Genomic DNA, 13,656 nt, shown 5'->3' with positions numbered 1-13,656 from the left:
TTTATCAGCCTCCCAAGTATTAGGATTATAGGCATATACTACCATGCTTGGCTTAAAACTCCTTTCAGTACAATAATGGTCATATGAAGTCTTCCACAGAGTAAAGGAAGTAATTTAAATTTTTGTTTTCGGATATGTATGCTAGAGAAAAAAAAAGTTACTTTCAATAACACAATCTAAACTAAGTCAACCAGAAAAGTTGATTCTATTATTAATAAGCATTTTGAGGCACAAGTGCAAATATTAGAAAACATTTAAAATTAGATGATGGAACTTTATGTTACCCATGCATTTTCTAAAAATGTAGCTATACAGAAAACTTTTACATTTGTTTTGATATTTCTATATAAATACATATATAAAAGTATGTGTTACAAATAAACAGTAAAAATCCATCAAGAAATTAATGGAAAGTGGTAATTATTTATGGTTAGTGGCATTTAGTTTGACTTAGAGAAACATACTGCAAAATTTGTTGCATATAGCTGTTCCTCATTGTTAGTGAATTCTGGTTTGTAAACTCAGCTACTCACTAAAATGCATGTGTAATTCCAAAGTCAGACCTCAAGGATGGCATTCTGGTGGGGACTAGTGGATATGCACAGAGCACAACCATTCTGAATCTCTTGATGTGCGTGCTCTCAGTTGAGGTTAAACAAGGTGATGCCCTGCCTTTGTTTCAGCTCTTATGCCATAAACAGGTGTCCTTTCTGTGGTACTTAGTGCCGTGTATTCCATTTTTGTGCGTGCCTTTTTTGGTGATTTAGCTTTTTAAAATGCCCACAAGCATAATGCTGAAGTGCTTTCTAGTGTTCATAAACATGAGGAAACTGTAATGCGCCTTCCAGAGAAAATATGAGTGTTAGATAAGCTGCATTTAGACATAAGTTCTAGCACTGTCAGGCATGAGTTCAAAGTTAATGAATCAGCAATATATACTAAATAAGGTGCCTTTTAATAGAAACACACATAAAAAACAGTTGTGTATTGACGGGTTGATAAATATATGACCAGAGGTTTGCAGGAACTTAACCCTATGTTTCCCTAGGAGCAATGATTCACTATTCATTAATTTATTGGTTATGGTGATTTTTTTTTTTTTTTGGTACTGGAGATTGAACCCAGGGTTATTCTACCTCTGAGCTACAACCCCAACCTTATTTTCATTCTTTATTTTGAAACAGAGTCTCACTAAGTTGTATAGGGCTTCACTAAGTACCTGAGGTTAGCCACTTACCTGCAATCCTCCTGTCTCAGCCTCCTAGGCACTGGGATTACAAGCATGCGCCACCACGCGTGGCTGGTTGTGATTTTTATAGAATATAGTTACTATGATTAATGAGAATTGACTGTATCTAGAATAAAATATTCTTTGTTTAACAGTGATATAATATATATACATTTTTCTTTTTTCAAGATTCTCATCAGAATAAGTAGTTAAAATTTACTTTAAAGCCATGTAAAATCTAACAGTCTTTGATCAGCAGCGATAAATTAGATTCAACATCATTTGATGTTTGTTTTATATTTTGCTCTCCTCACCCAGGTTAGCTTAGCGTATACTAATTTCTTAACATCTTAAAAATTTTTTTACTCAGTGAATGTTATTTAGTGTTATTGTTTTAGAGCTTATCACATGATATGAAAGTTGGGTATTTAAATGGAGAGTGAAGGAGCCGGGTGTGGTGGCGCACGCTTGTAATCCCTGCGCTTGGGAGGCAGAGACAGGAGGATCGCGCAGGTTCGAAGCCAGCCACGCTGGCTTAAGAGACCCTGTTTCCAAATAAAAAGTAAAAGGTCTGGGAGTGTAGCCTGGAGGTAGAAGGGCTTCCAGGAACCCCAGTACCACCAAAAATAAAAATAAAATAAATGGAGAGTGAAGAATTAAAGAATATCTGGAAAGATTTGGGGGAAAAGAGACCATCAGAGCAGAGTCTTGAAAGACAAGTGGGAATTAGCTCAAAAACAGGCAGAACAATATTTCCCCAGAAAGATGCACATGTATAATTCCAAGAGAAATCAATTCTCCTTGGAGAATTGAAAATACCTCAGTAGAACTGGAAATGTATAGTGTCAATTGAAAGTAATATGAGAGCTAAGTAGAGACTCTGAAGGAGGGACCGTGTTTAGTGTGTCTTGAATGCTTCCTGAAGGTAAGATTCTTGAACTTCTGTATCCTAAACATCGCTAGAAGCTTTTGAAATATTTTGATTGATAAAATAAAGTTATTAAAATTGTATCTCAAAATAATCTTGCTGAGGTAGAGTAGAACATGGATTGGAGCCAGGCAAGACTGGATTCAAGAAGACTGGTTATGCACAAGGAAGACCGCAGCAATGACAGTGGGTAAAGGAATGAATTAGAGGGGTAGGAGAGAGAGAGGATTGATGATTTTATGTGAGTGAGGGAAGGGAAATGTGGAGTCAAGACCAACTTTAGGATTTTGTCTTAATGACTTGGTGGTGCTGTTCTCTAAGTCAAGAATATGAGGAATAGGAGGTGATAAGTTCAGTTTGAACATGTGTTTGAGATATGTCCACCCTCATTTTATCATGTATCCCCATTTATTTTTCCTTATTTACAGAAAAAGGTCCTAAATGAGTCGCCCAGCATTCATTGTTCCCACTTTTTACTTTTAATATGATTTTCACTTTTCATAAGATTTCTGTCCACACCATTCTGTGGATACTGTTATGGTCTATAATGATCTACACAGTATAAATATCTCTGAGGTACTCGGTTTAATTTAATTGTTCTCTTCATGACAGTTTTTTCTTTTGATTTTTTTGAAACCTGATTTTCCTCCTCCTTTATCTCTGCTCCTCAGTTGTCTTTGCAAGTCTATCCTCTCTTTTACTTCTGAAATTTAAATATTGTGGCCCTAATGTCTTTACCCTAGTGCCTTTTCTTATCTTCTCTCACCTCTTTCTAATCTTACCTAGTCCTGTGCTTTGATTCTTAAAATTTTTTAATGAAAAGAAAGCTTCAGTAGTACATGCTTGTGATTTTAAAAAAAAGAAAACACAATAATAACCAGAAATATACAGTAAAAAGTGAGCTTAACCCAAGTCTCCAATCTCTTAGTCCTTCTAAAGATAATCTTTAAAAGCATATGCATTTATCTATCTTTTAGAACCTCATAAATGGTAGCATTCTAAATATGATTTTCTCCTTTGCCTTTTTAACTTATTATATCTTATATATCATTTTGTATTATTACTTACAAAACTACTTAAAAAATTTTAATGGCTATACAGATCTTTGATTATCCAGATTTGTGTGTGTGTGTGTGTGTGTGTGTGTGTGTGTGTGTGTGTGTGTTTGTTATTGGGGATTAAACTCAGGGGCATTCTATCTATCTCCGAGATATACCCTTAGCCCTATTTTATTCTTTATTTTGAAACAGGGTCTCACTAAGTTGCAGAGGGACCCTAAGGCTGGCTGCAAACCTACAATTCTCCTATCTTAGCCTCCCAAGTACAGGGATTACAAGCATGCACCACCATGCCTGCCTTGATTATTCAGATTCTTACTGAACTAAAAAGATTTGGATGTAGCCAGGCATGGTGGCACACATTTGTAATCCCCGCGCTTGGGAGGCGGAGACAGGAGGATCGTGAAGGTTCAAAGCCAGCCACACTGGCTTAAGAGACCCTGTTTCCAAATAAAAAAGTGTAAATAAAAAATAGGTCTGGGAGTGTAGCCCGGAGGTAAAAGGTTTTCCAGGAACCCCAGTACCACCAAAAAAAAAAAAAAAAGATTTGGATGTAAATGAATTCTTAATATTTCTTTGTATGATATGTTATAATGAATTTAATAATTTCTTTTTGAGGAAGAAGATTTTCATCTTTAATTTTTACAAATGTTATAGGAAATATCATTTCAAACATGCATATGTACAGGTCAGTGTAAGAAAGATTTGAAGAAATGGAACTGTTGAGTCAGTTGCACTTAATAAACCTTTTACAGCTGGGTGTGGTGGTGCATGCCTATAATCGCAGTATTTGGGACACTGATACAGGAGGATCACAGGTTTGAGGTCAGCCGCAGCAATTTAGCGGGACCCTTAGAAATTTAGTAAGTCCCTGTTTCAAAATAAAAAAGTAGAAAGTGCTGGATTGTATCTAAGAGGTAGAATGTTCCTGGGTTCAATCCCCAATTTTATATATATATATATATATATATATATATATATATATATATATATATATATATATTTTGCTATTGTATTTTCCTTTTTTGAGTATATTTACATTTAACAGATTTGGGTTTAAAAGTTGTGTGTGTACCTTTGTATGTAGACACACATGTGTTTATGTGTGTGTAAATGCATAATCCATATGAAAAGATAGCAAACATGCATATTACTTTCCATTAGAGACTGTTTTCTAAGTTTGTATTATAAAAATTTTTAAACATATAGAAAAGTTGAATGATTATATAATGAATCATTTATACCCACCACTTAGATTCAGCATTGATATCATGTCACATTTTCCTTATTTGTGTAAATTTTTTTCCTGCAGTACTGGGGATGGAACCCAGGGACATTCTACCTCTGAGCTACACCCCCAGCACTATTTTTCATCCTTTTTGAAACAGGGTCTCGCTGAATTGTGGAGGGCTTCACTAAGTAGTAGCTGAGCTTGTCCTTGAACCACGATCCTCCTGTCTCAGCCTCCTGAATGCTGGGATTACAGGCATTCGCCACCACATCCAGCTTTTAGTCTTTTTATTTTGAAACAGGGTCTCACTGAGTTGTAAAGGGCCTCACTAAGTAGCTAACGCTGTCCGTGAACCATGATTCTCCTGTCTAATTAATTTTTGTGGTACTGGGGCTTGAACCTACTAGGACACTCTACCTTTGAGCTACACCCTCAGCTGCACTTTATTTTCTATTTTGAAGCAGGGTCTCTCTTGGATGGCCTCACTACATTGCTGAGGCTGGCCACGAACCTGTGATTCTCCCATTTCAGCCTCTCGAGTGTTGGACTTACAAGTGTGCACCACCACACTCAGCTGAAATGATTTTTAATGCCTAGCAACAGAGGATCTATTGAATAAATTTTGCCCTAATTGTGCATTTGGATAGTGGTATTCCCCCTCTAAGCATATTCTTTAGAGAGAAGCAACTAGTTTTTAAAATTTTCAGAAAAGTCCTTCATAATGCATCTAAAATGAATGTGAACATAGGCCAGTGTTGAGGTTAGTGAAGGAGGATGAGAAGGAGGATCTAATGTGATCTCTTAAATAAGGTGGAGGTGGAGGAGGAGAGGGAGGGAGGGGGGAGAGAGGGAGGGGTGTCCCCAGCCTTTTTTTAAATTTGGAAACAGTCTCACTAAGTTCTTGACGGTCTCACTAAGCCGCTGAGGCAGGCCTCAAACCTTGATCCTCCTGTCTCAACCTCCCAAGTAACGGGGTTACAGGCATGTGCCACCATGCCTGGCTTGGAGAAAGATTTCTGCTGTTTATATTTTGAGTAGTTCTCTTTAATTTTTCTGGTTTTTATAACATTATTATTATTATTATCAGTTCCAGAGTAGGAAGATTTCTTGATAAATAATTATTCCTTATTACCTTTCTTAAAAAAATGGTCATGTGCTCTCAAATACTTATTGGAAATATAATATTGATGTAACTTTAACATTAACCACAGATATCGAGAGGCAATTCAGAAGTGGGATGAAGCACTACAGTTAACTCCAAACGATGCCACTCTTTATGAGATGAAATCACAGGTAAAAATTATGCAGCATTTTGCTTTCATTATGAAATTGTGCTATTTTTTCAGCAGTGATAAACCAATTTCAAATTGTAAACTTGATTTATTGAAAACTTGCTTACTCTGTTATTTATGGCTCCACTTTATGCATAAAGTTAGACATTCATTTGCATTCACAATGAAATTAAATATTAACCTAACTGTGATAAGACATAACTATGATACAATTTCAGCAAATGGATGTCTTTTAAAATTCATATGTGATCTCTTAAATAAATGGACCTCCAAGCTATACCCCCTGCCCTATTTTTTATTCTTTATTTTGAAACAGGGTCTCACTAAGTTGCGGAGGGCCTCACTAAGCAGCTGAGACTGTCTGCGAACCGCGATTCTCCTGTGTCAGCCTCCAGAAAGCTGAGATTACAAGCGTGAGCCACCACTCCTGGCTTCGATATGCGTATCTTAACAGATATTTTTCAGATAATGATCTCAAACATGAGACACATGCATTACTAGCTTTGATTTTAGTTTATTCAGGAAAACCGCAAATGAATTATATCTATTGACACAAACATTCATTTTGATACATTTAACTCTCAATCATAAGTCTATATCATGGCAGGATTTATGGTAAACTGTTTCAAGAGTTCGGTTTACAACCTGCTAATGTTGTTTATGTAAAAAATATCCTAGAATGGTAATGGTCCCAAAGATTCAACTCTTTTCTTTAGAATACAGTGTGGTGCATTCTCATAAACTCTCTAAGTTTTCTGGTTTGTATGATTTGAGAAGCCCAGTTGTGAGGAGGCCTATAATTTTTATTCAGTATCAATAGGATGACTGGTTGAACAAATTAATTTACATATTGTTAACACTAAAACATGGAGTTTTCTAAAAAACACATTGTAAGTGTTTAAACACATTTGTAAGGGGAATAAATAGAAGTGAAAGTAGTTGTTCAATTGTTCTGAGAAGCTATGGCAGAAATAGAATTGACTTAGATTTGACCAGATAGACATAGAGTTCAGTAATTAGAAAGTATCTTCATAGTATTTTAGGAGTAAAAAGAGGACTAAAATTCCTGACCCTGAATGACAAAGGAGGGGGGAAAGAAGAAGAAAGAAAGAAAGAAAGAAAGAAAGAAAGAAAGAAAGAAAGAAAGAAAGAAAGTCTTTATCCATCAGTAGTTTGCTTGTTTGTATATATTACTGACAGGGTTTTTTTTCTTTTTTTCCTCCTCCTCCTTCTTCTTGGCATATAGGTCCTAATGTCTCTTCATGAGATGTTCCCAGCAGTTCATGCAGCAGAAATGGCTGTACAGCGAAATCCACATTCATGGGAGTCTTGGCAAACTTTGGGACGTGCCCAGCTTGGATTGGGAGAGATAGTCCTGGTAAGGAAGTTGGATTATTATAATGAGGAAATTTTAAGTTTATTTTGACATACACTTGATCAACTAAACCAAAAGAGAAATAGCTGTTTATCAAATCTTTGCAGGAAATAAATAGAAAATTACCTCTTAAAGATTCTAATCCATCTGGGCGTGGTGGCACATACTTATAATTCCAGTATTTAGGAGTTTGAGACAGGTGAATCATAGTTTTGAGGACAGCCTCAGCTACTTAGTAGGAGGTCCTCTGCAACTTAGTGAGAACTTGTTTCAAAATAAAGAATAAAAAAAAATAGGTCTGAGGCCCCTGGGTGGTTCCATCCCCATTACCCCCCTAAAAAAAAAAAAAAGATTTTCATTCATAAACACAGATCAAAGCTTTTACTGAATATGTTTTGTGATTATAAATAACAATGATATCAGGTTCAGACTATTTTTAGTTATTTTGCATCAATAAATTAAAAACAAAAATTAATTGTGTGTTGTGTGTTGTGTGTGTGCGTGTGTGTGTGTGTTTACCAGGAATTGAATATTGAACCCAGGGGTCTGAATTCTACCTTCAAGCTACATCCCCAGCCCTACTTTTTATTATTTATTTTGAAACACAGTGTAAGTTACAGAGGGCCTCACTAAGTAACTGAGGCTGGCCACAAACCTGCGATCCTTGTGTTTCAGTCTTCCAAGTACCAGGATTACAAGCATGCACCACCATGCCTGGCTAAAAACAAAAATGTAATATGAAACTTTAGCATTTGGTAAACTATTTAAATAGACAAAAAGTAACTTTTAGCTTTTTTCTTTGGATCACTGAATTTACCTCATTATAAAATTGTATCATCATGGAGATAAAACCACCAATAGGTTTTATAGGAGAAGGAAGAAAGAATGTAGGACAGTCATGGTGGTAAATATTTTGTTGTTGTTGTTTTACAGTACAGGGGATTGAACCCAGGAGCGTTCTGTCTCTGAACTACACCCCCAGCCCTATTTTTTTATTCTTTATTTTGAAATGGGGTCTCATTAAGTTGTGGAGGGCCTCTCTGAGTAGCTGAGGCTGGCCATGAACATGGGATCCTCCTGTCTCAGCCTCCCTTGTATTGGGATTACACGCATGCACTACCACTCATAGCTGGTGGTAAATATTTAAACTGAAACTTGTTAGGCTTAGTGAAGGGTAAGTGGGAAAGGGTAGAAGCTTATGAAAATGAAGAATTCATGTGTGAAGTTGTCTATATATGTTATTAAGTGTATTTCTCAACATGTTTGAACTCTACCTTGTAGGTAGTGAAGGCTAAATAGGTAAGAATTGGCTGTGGGCAAAGAATCTGAATTTTTCCAAATAAACAGTAAGCATATGAAGAGATGCTTAATATTGTTAGCCACAAGGGAACTACAGATCAAAACCATATCGAGTGGATAACTACTTCATATCCACTAGGGTGACTAAAAGATGGAGAAGATCAAGTGTTGATGAGGGTGTGGAGAAACTGGCACCATAATACCTTACTAGTGGGATGCAACTAGTAGGATGCTTCCAATGTGCTACAGTGTAGCAGTTCCTCAAAAAAGTAAAATATACAGTTATATGACATCACAGTTCTACTCCTACTCTTATACCTATAAGAAAAGAAGACAGCCATCCATACAAAAACTTCTACACAAATGTTCATAGAAGCATTATTTACAAGGCCAAGAAGTGGAAACTACTCAAATGCCATCAACTGATGGGTGGATGAGTAAAATATGGCATATCTATACAACAGAGTATTATCCAGCAATAGAAATAAAGTACTGATACACATTATAACATGGATGAGCCTTGAAAACAATGCGCCGAGTGAAATAAATCAGAAACAAAAGGCTACTTATGCTTTCATTTATATGAAATATAAGTAGTCCAATCTGTAGAGATGGAAAATAGATGAATAAACCAGATGTGGTGGTGCATACCTGTAATTCCATTACTTGGAAGGCTGAGATAGTAGGATCACAGGTTCGAGACCAGCCTTAACCCCTTAGCTAGACCTTGTTTAAAATAAAAAATAAAAAATTCTGGGAGAGTCCGGGCATGGTGGTGCACACTTGTAATCCCAGCTCTTGGGAGGCTGAGACAGGAGGATCACATAGGTTTGAAGCCAGCCTCAGCTACTGACTGAGGCTCTCAGCAACTTAGTGAGACCCTGTTTCCAAATAAAATTAAAAATAGGGCTGGGAGTATAGCCTGGAGGTAGAAAAGCTCCTGTATCCCGCCCCCAGTACCACAAACACAAAAATAAATAAATAAAATAAAAAGGGCTGGGAGATGAAATGTCCCTGGCTTTAATCTTCTATACCAAAAAAGAAGAAAGAAGAAAGAAGAAAGAGAGAGGAAGGGAGGGAGGGAGGAAGGAAGGGAGGGAGGGAGGGAGAGAGGGGAAGGAAAGGAAAGGAAAAGAAAGGAAATAAAGGAAAAAGGAAGTAGGTAAATGGTTGTGAAGCTGAGATTTTGGGTGGAAATGGAGAGTGATTGCTACTAATCAGTGTGGAGTTTCTCTTTGGGGTAATGAAATATTCTAAAATTTAGTGCCATGGTAGCTATATAACTGAATATACTAAGAACCACTGAATTATACATTTAAATGGGTAAGCTGTATTGCTGTTTTAAAATTTTATGAAATATGAGTAAATACTTTTTTGTCTTTTATAAGGCATTAGTTTTATATAATGAGGAGGTATTCATTTTTAACACTTTTTTTTTACATTCCTAGGACAGTTTTTTCTTAGAATATTAAAAACATATATAAGCATGTATAAGCCCATGATGCTAACCTATATTCTCTTATTTGCTGACTATACTGTTTATCTTTAAACAAAATTAAGTCATCAAGGTTTGATTGTATTTTTATTATTTGTTACAGGCTACCTAATTAAAAGATGTATTCATTGATAACTTTAAGAAATGTAACCAGTATTTTACCATACTCTCTTGGTTCCAGTTCCAAAACCCAGTTTACCCTTCAAACTCATACTACACTCTCCATTTACTATTTTGTATCTCTACCACTATATAACCTTCTCTTTATAATGGTCTCAAAAGGGCTGAGAACAGATGGTGTATCTGGCAGATTATGTGGAATTCTAAAACAAGTCTGTTTGTGTAAGGATCTTTTGTCCAGAGAGTAAGCATTCTTAGAGAGCAGTACACAGTAGATTTAGACCAGTGGTTCTTAGCTGGAGGATATTTTGCCACCCAGAGGATATTTGTCAGTGTCCAGAGACATTTTTGATTGTCACAGTAGTGGCTATAGTTCAGGGATGTTGCTGAACATCCTACGATACAAAGAATAGCCCCCTCCCCCAATAAAGAATCTAGTCCAAAATGTCAGTTGTGCTGAGGTTGACCTTGACCCAAACTGAAGTAGAAATCTTGTGGCTAAGCAGTACAACCCAGGAATAGGAACACGGACTCAAGAGGCCGAGCACCCGGGCTTGCATCCCAGCACCGCCACATTCCATCCGATGCCTTTGGTAACTGATCTCTCTGCTTCTGTAGATGAGGACCAAAAACAATAACCTACCACCTTAGGGTTATTGTGAGGATAGATGAATTAATACATGTAAGTCTTTGGAATAGCGCCTGGAATATAGTAAACACTCAGTAAATGTTAATATGGCTCAGTTTTAAACTCTTGGCTTCAATAGTATGTATTCCAGGTACCTTTATGATTGTGGGTTAGCCCAGAAAATCCCTAGTTTTATATATTTGCTGGTAAAAAGAGGCTAAACAATATATTTGCCTTATTTTAAACACTGGTATCAGTACCTTTAGTTTAATGGCTTTTAATACATCATTATTTTCAGCCACTTTTGCCCTTTTCTATAATTTTTTTTCAGTACTGAGGATTGAACCCAGGGGCATTCTACCTCTAGGCTACACTCCCAGCCCTATTTTTATTCTTTTTATTTTGAAACAGGGTCTCACTAAGTTGCAGAGGGCCTCGTTAAGTAGCTGAGGCTGGCCATGAACCAGGGTCCTCCTGTCTCAGCCTCCCAAGAACTGGGGTTATAAGCATGCACCACCACGCCTAATTTATAACTTGTTTTTTCACTCCAATGATTATACACTGGTTAGGAGAAAGCCCTAACTTCTGTCCTTTATGTTCTAATATACATTAACATAATACATTAGAAATATATATATATATGAGGTTAATCAATGAAAAAGCTACATTTGAATATGTATATACATGTGAATAAAACGTTAACCTGGAAATTCAGTATTGGGAAGGAGAGAAAAGAGGAAGTGGCAGGGGTGAGGAAGGGCACCAAGTACTGTGTGAATATATGCCACTGTCAACATGATCCACATTATGATGTGAGACTATAGTGCACCCATAAAATAAAATTAAAATGAAAAAGAAAGCATATATATGTGTATATATACATACATATAGATATATACGTGTGTGTGTGTGTGTGTGTGTGTGTGTGTGTGTGTGTGTGATTGTATTAAACAATTTTAGAAACAAAAAGAAGTGAAGAACTCTCACCTATTTTTTTTCAGGCAATTCGAAGTTTCCAAGTAGCCCTTCACATCTATCCAATGAACCCTGAAATATGGAAAGAAGACCTTTCTTGGGCAAGAACACTCCAGGAGCAACAGAAGGTAGCACAGAGGATTAAAAAAAGTGAAGCACCACCTGAAGTAACACATATTTCACCAAAGTCAATTCCCGACTATGACTTTGAAAGTGATGAGATTGTTGCTGTTTGCGCAGCTATTGCTGAAGAGCAGAAGACAGCTTCAGCAAATAAAACAATGGTCATTGTGTCAGCTTCTGGGACTGTAGAGACTGTAACTGAGAAGGAAGATGGTGTGTCCCCGCCAGACGGCTCTGTTTTTATCAAAGCTCGATGAAGCAGTATGCATAGAGGAGTTATTTGAATCTCTGTTTTTGATTGCTACTTAGAGTTTAGACGTAGGGACAATTACTTCAGAGAAAGAGGGAAAAACTCCTGTTTGCAAAATAAGTTTTTAGATGAGGCATATAAAAACTAAATGGTAAAATTCTTGTATAGTGTTAAGACTATGCTTTGATAAGTTATAATTTATACTTCTTAAGAATAAAATTGAGTAAAATGTGCTTTGGTTGATGAAATTAGTTTAATTTGAATATATCAATGAATACATTTTAAGGACACAACCTGAAAAGTGTATTCTGTTAAAATGTTGATCTGTTGATTCGTTTTATGATAAAGTAAGTGTGATTTCTTTCCCTCCTAGAAATAGACTGCATATTTCAATTCATGTTTACATTTTTCTTGCTTCACTAAAGTAAGTCTTCAAAAGAATTGAAGGTATTTACATTCATTTTGATTCAAAGTTATTATTTGGTTATATATAGAATTTTGAAAGCTTGTCTGACAATGCATGCAAGTGTGTACATTTTGAACATTTTCCTGAAGTTTATTTTTATTTTGATTGTGCTTCCATTCTGAGTTTAAAGTTATAGCAGTGGTAGCTGTCTTCAGCATTTGTTAAATGTGTGAAATACCAATAAATGTCAGAGTGATGATTTTTTTTTTAAATTATGGTAGTCCGTACCACAAGTGGGTCATTTTAAAAATATGTGGGTACTTTTAAAAATGAATGGCTTTTGCAGACATGTTATAACAAATTGTATTCCTATATTATTCTAACCAAATGTATTATTTCTTTTCCTTATTTTTAGATGCTTTAAAAAAAAACCTGAAAATACTTACTCCATAATTGTAACTTTCTAGTTAATGATTTAGGATGATTATTCCAGATAACTTTTTTTGGAACTCTCCAATGAAATGGAAAATAATTAAATTTTCAATTGCTAACATATTTCTAAAAATAAAAAAAGTAGAATGTTACTGTTAAAGTGCCAGTGAGTGAGTAACTGAAACAAAAAATACATAGAAACTGGAATGTGATTTATAGTATAATCCCATGATTTTGAGAAGGATATATTAAAGAAGTAGTTTATTGAAGGCCATATTCATAAACCAATATTATCATTGCTAATGTGATTTATTATTTTTATACTATATATTATAATACAATTATTTAGAATTGCTGGGCTCTATTATTTCTGATACTCAGGAAGATATTGATGTAAAATTAATTTTATCTCTTACAGATGAAAGCTACTTTATGTTAACGTATCATACCTAACACTACTGGAACATGTAAATAATGGTCTTTTTGTGAGGATGATTTTTAAAAATTTTGTTTTAGTAGGATACTTTTTTTTCGGAATTGGGAAATCAGCACTTGCCTTAAAAAGTACCATATTTTCCCCTAACTTATATATCAGAAAGTGCTGGTTAGAAAAAGCAGTTTTACAGTAATAAAAATATTAATTATTTGATTTTGTTTAACAAGAAATATCCTCAAAGGGTAGGTACGTATCTAGAGAAGTGATTAGTCAATATTTGGTATGTTGTTTTTTTGGTAATGGGTGTTTATTGTGTAATTTGTGAATAAATAGTTTTTTTGCACTTTAAAGGCTTTCCTATTATTTTTTGTTGTTAGCTT

The 13,656-nt window shown here is 35.5% G+C and overlaps 1 protein-coding gene across 1 annotated transcript in view; it reads left to right on the top strand.

Annotated features, from left to right (window-relative positions):
* TTC33 (tetratricopeptide repeat domain 33) overlaps nt 1-12,009 on the top strand; it is a gene marked incomplete at both ends in the record, with an annotated part of 33,236 nt that extends 21,227 nt beyond the window's left edge. The window contains 3 exons of the mRNA XM_080701411.1: nt 5,657-5,738; nt 6,984-7,115; nt 11,656-12,009. Of these exons, the coding sequence (XP_080557537.1) occupies nt 5,657-5,738; nt 6,984-7,115; nt 11,656-12,009 (568 nt within the window). The remainder of the gene's footprint in view (nt 1-5,656; nt 5,739-6,983; nt 7,116-11,655) is intronic.
* Between the last annotated feature and the right edge of the window lie 1,647 nt (nt 12,010-13,656).

The sequence above is a fragment of the Muscardinus avellanarius genome (assembly GCF_963383645.1).
Source record: "Muscardinus avellanarius genome assembly, chromosome: 1".
NCBI lineage: Eukaryota > Metazoa > Chordata > Mammalia > Rodentia > Gliridae > Muscardinus > Muscardinus avellanarius.
The sequence above is the reverse complement of the archived record's forward strand: the minus strand, read 5'-3'. Positions and strand labels throughout refer to the sequence as shown.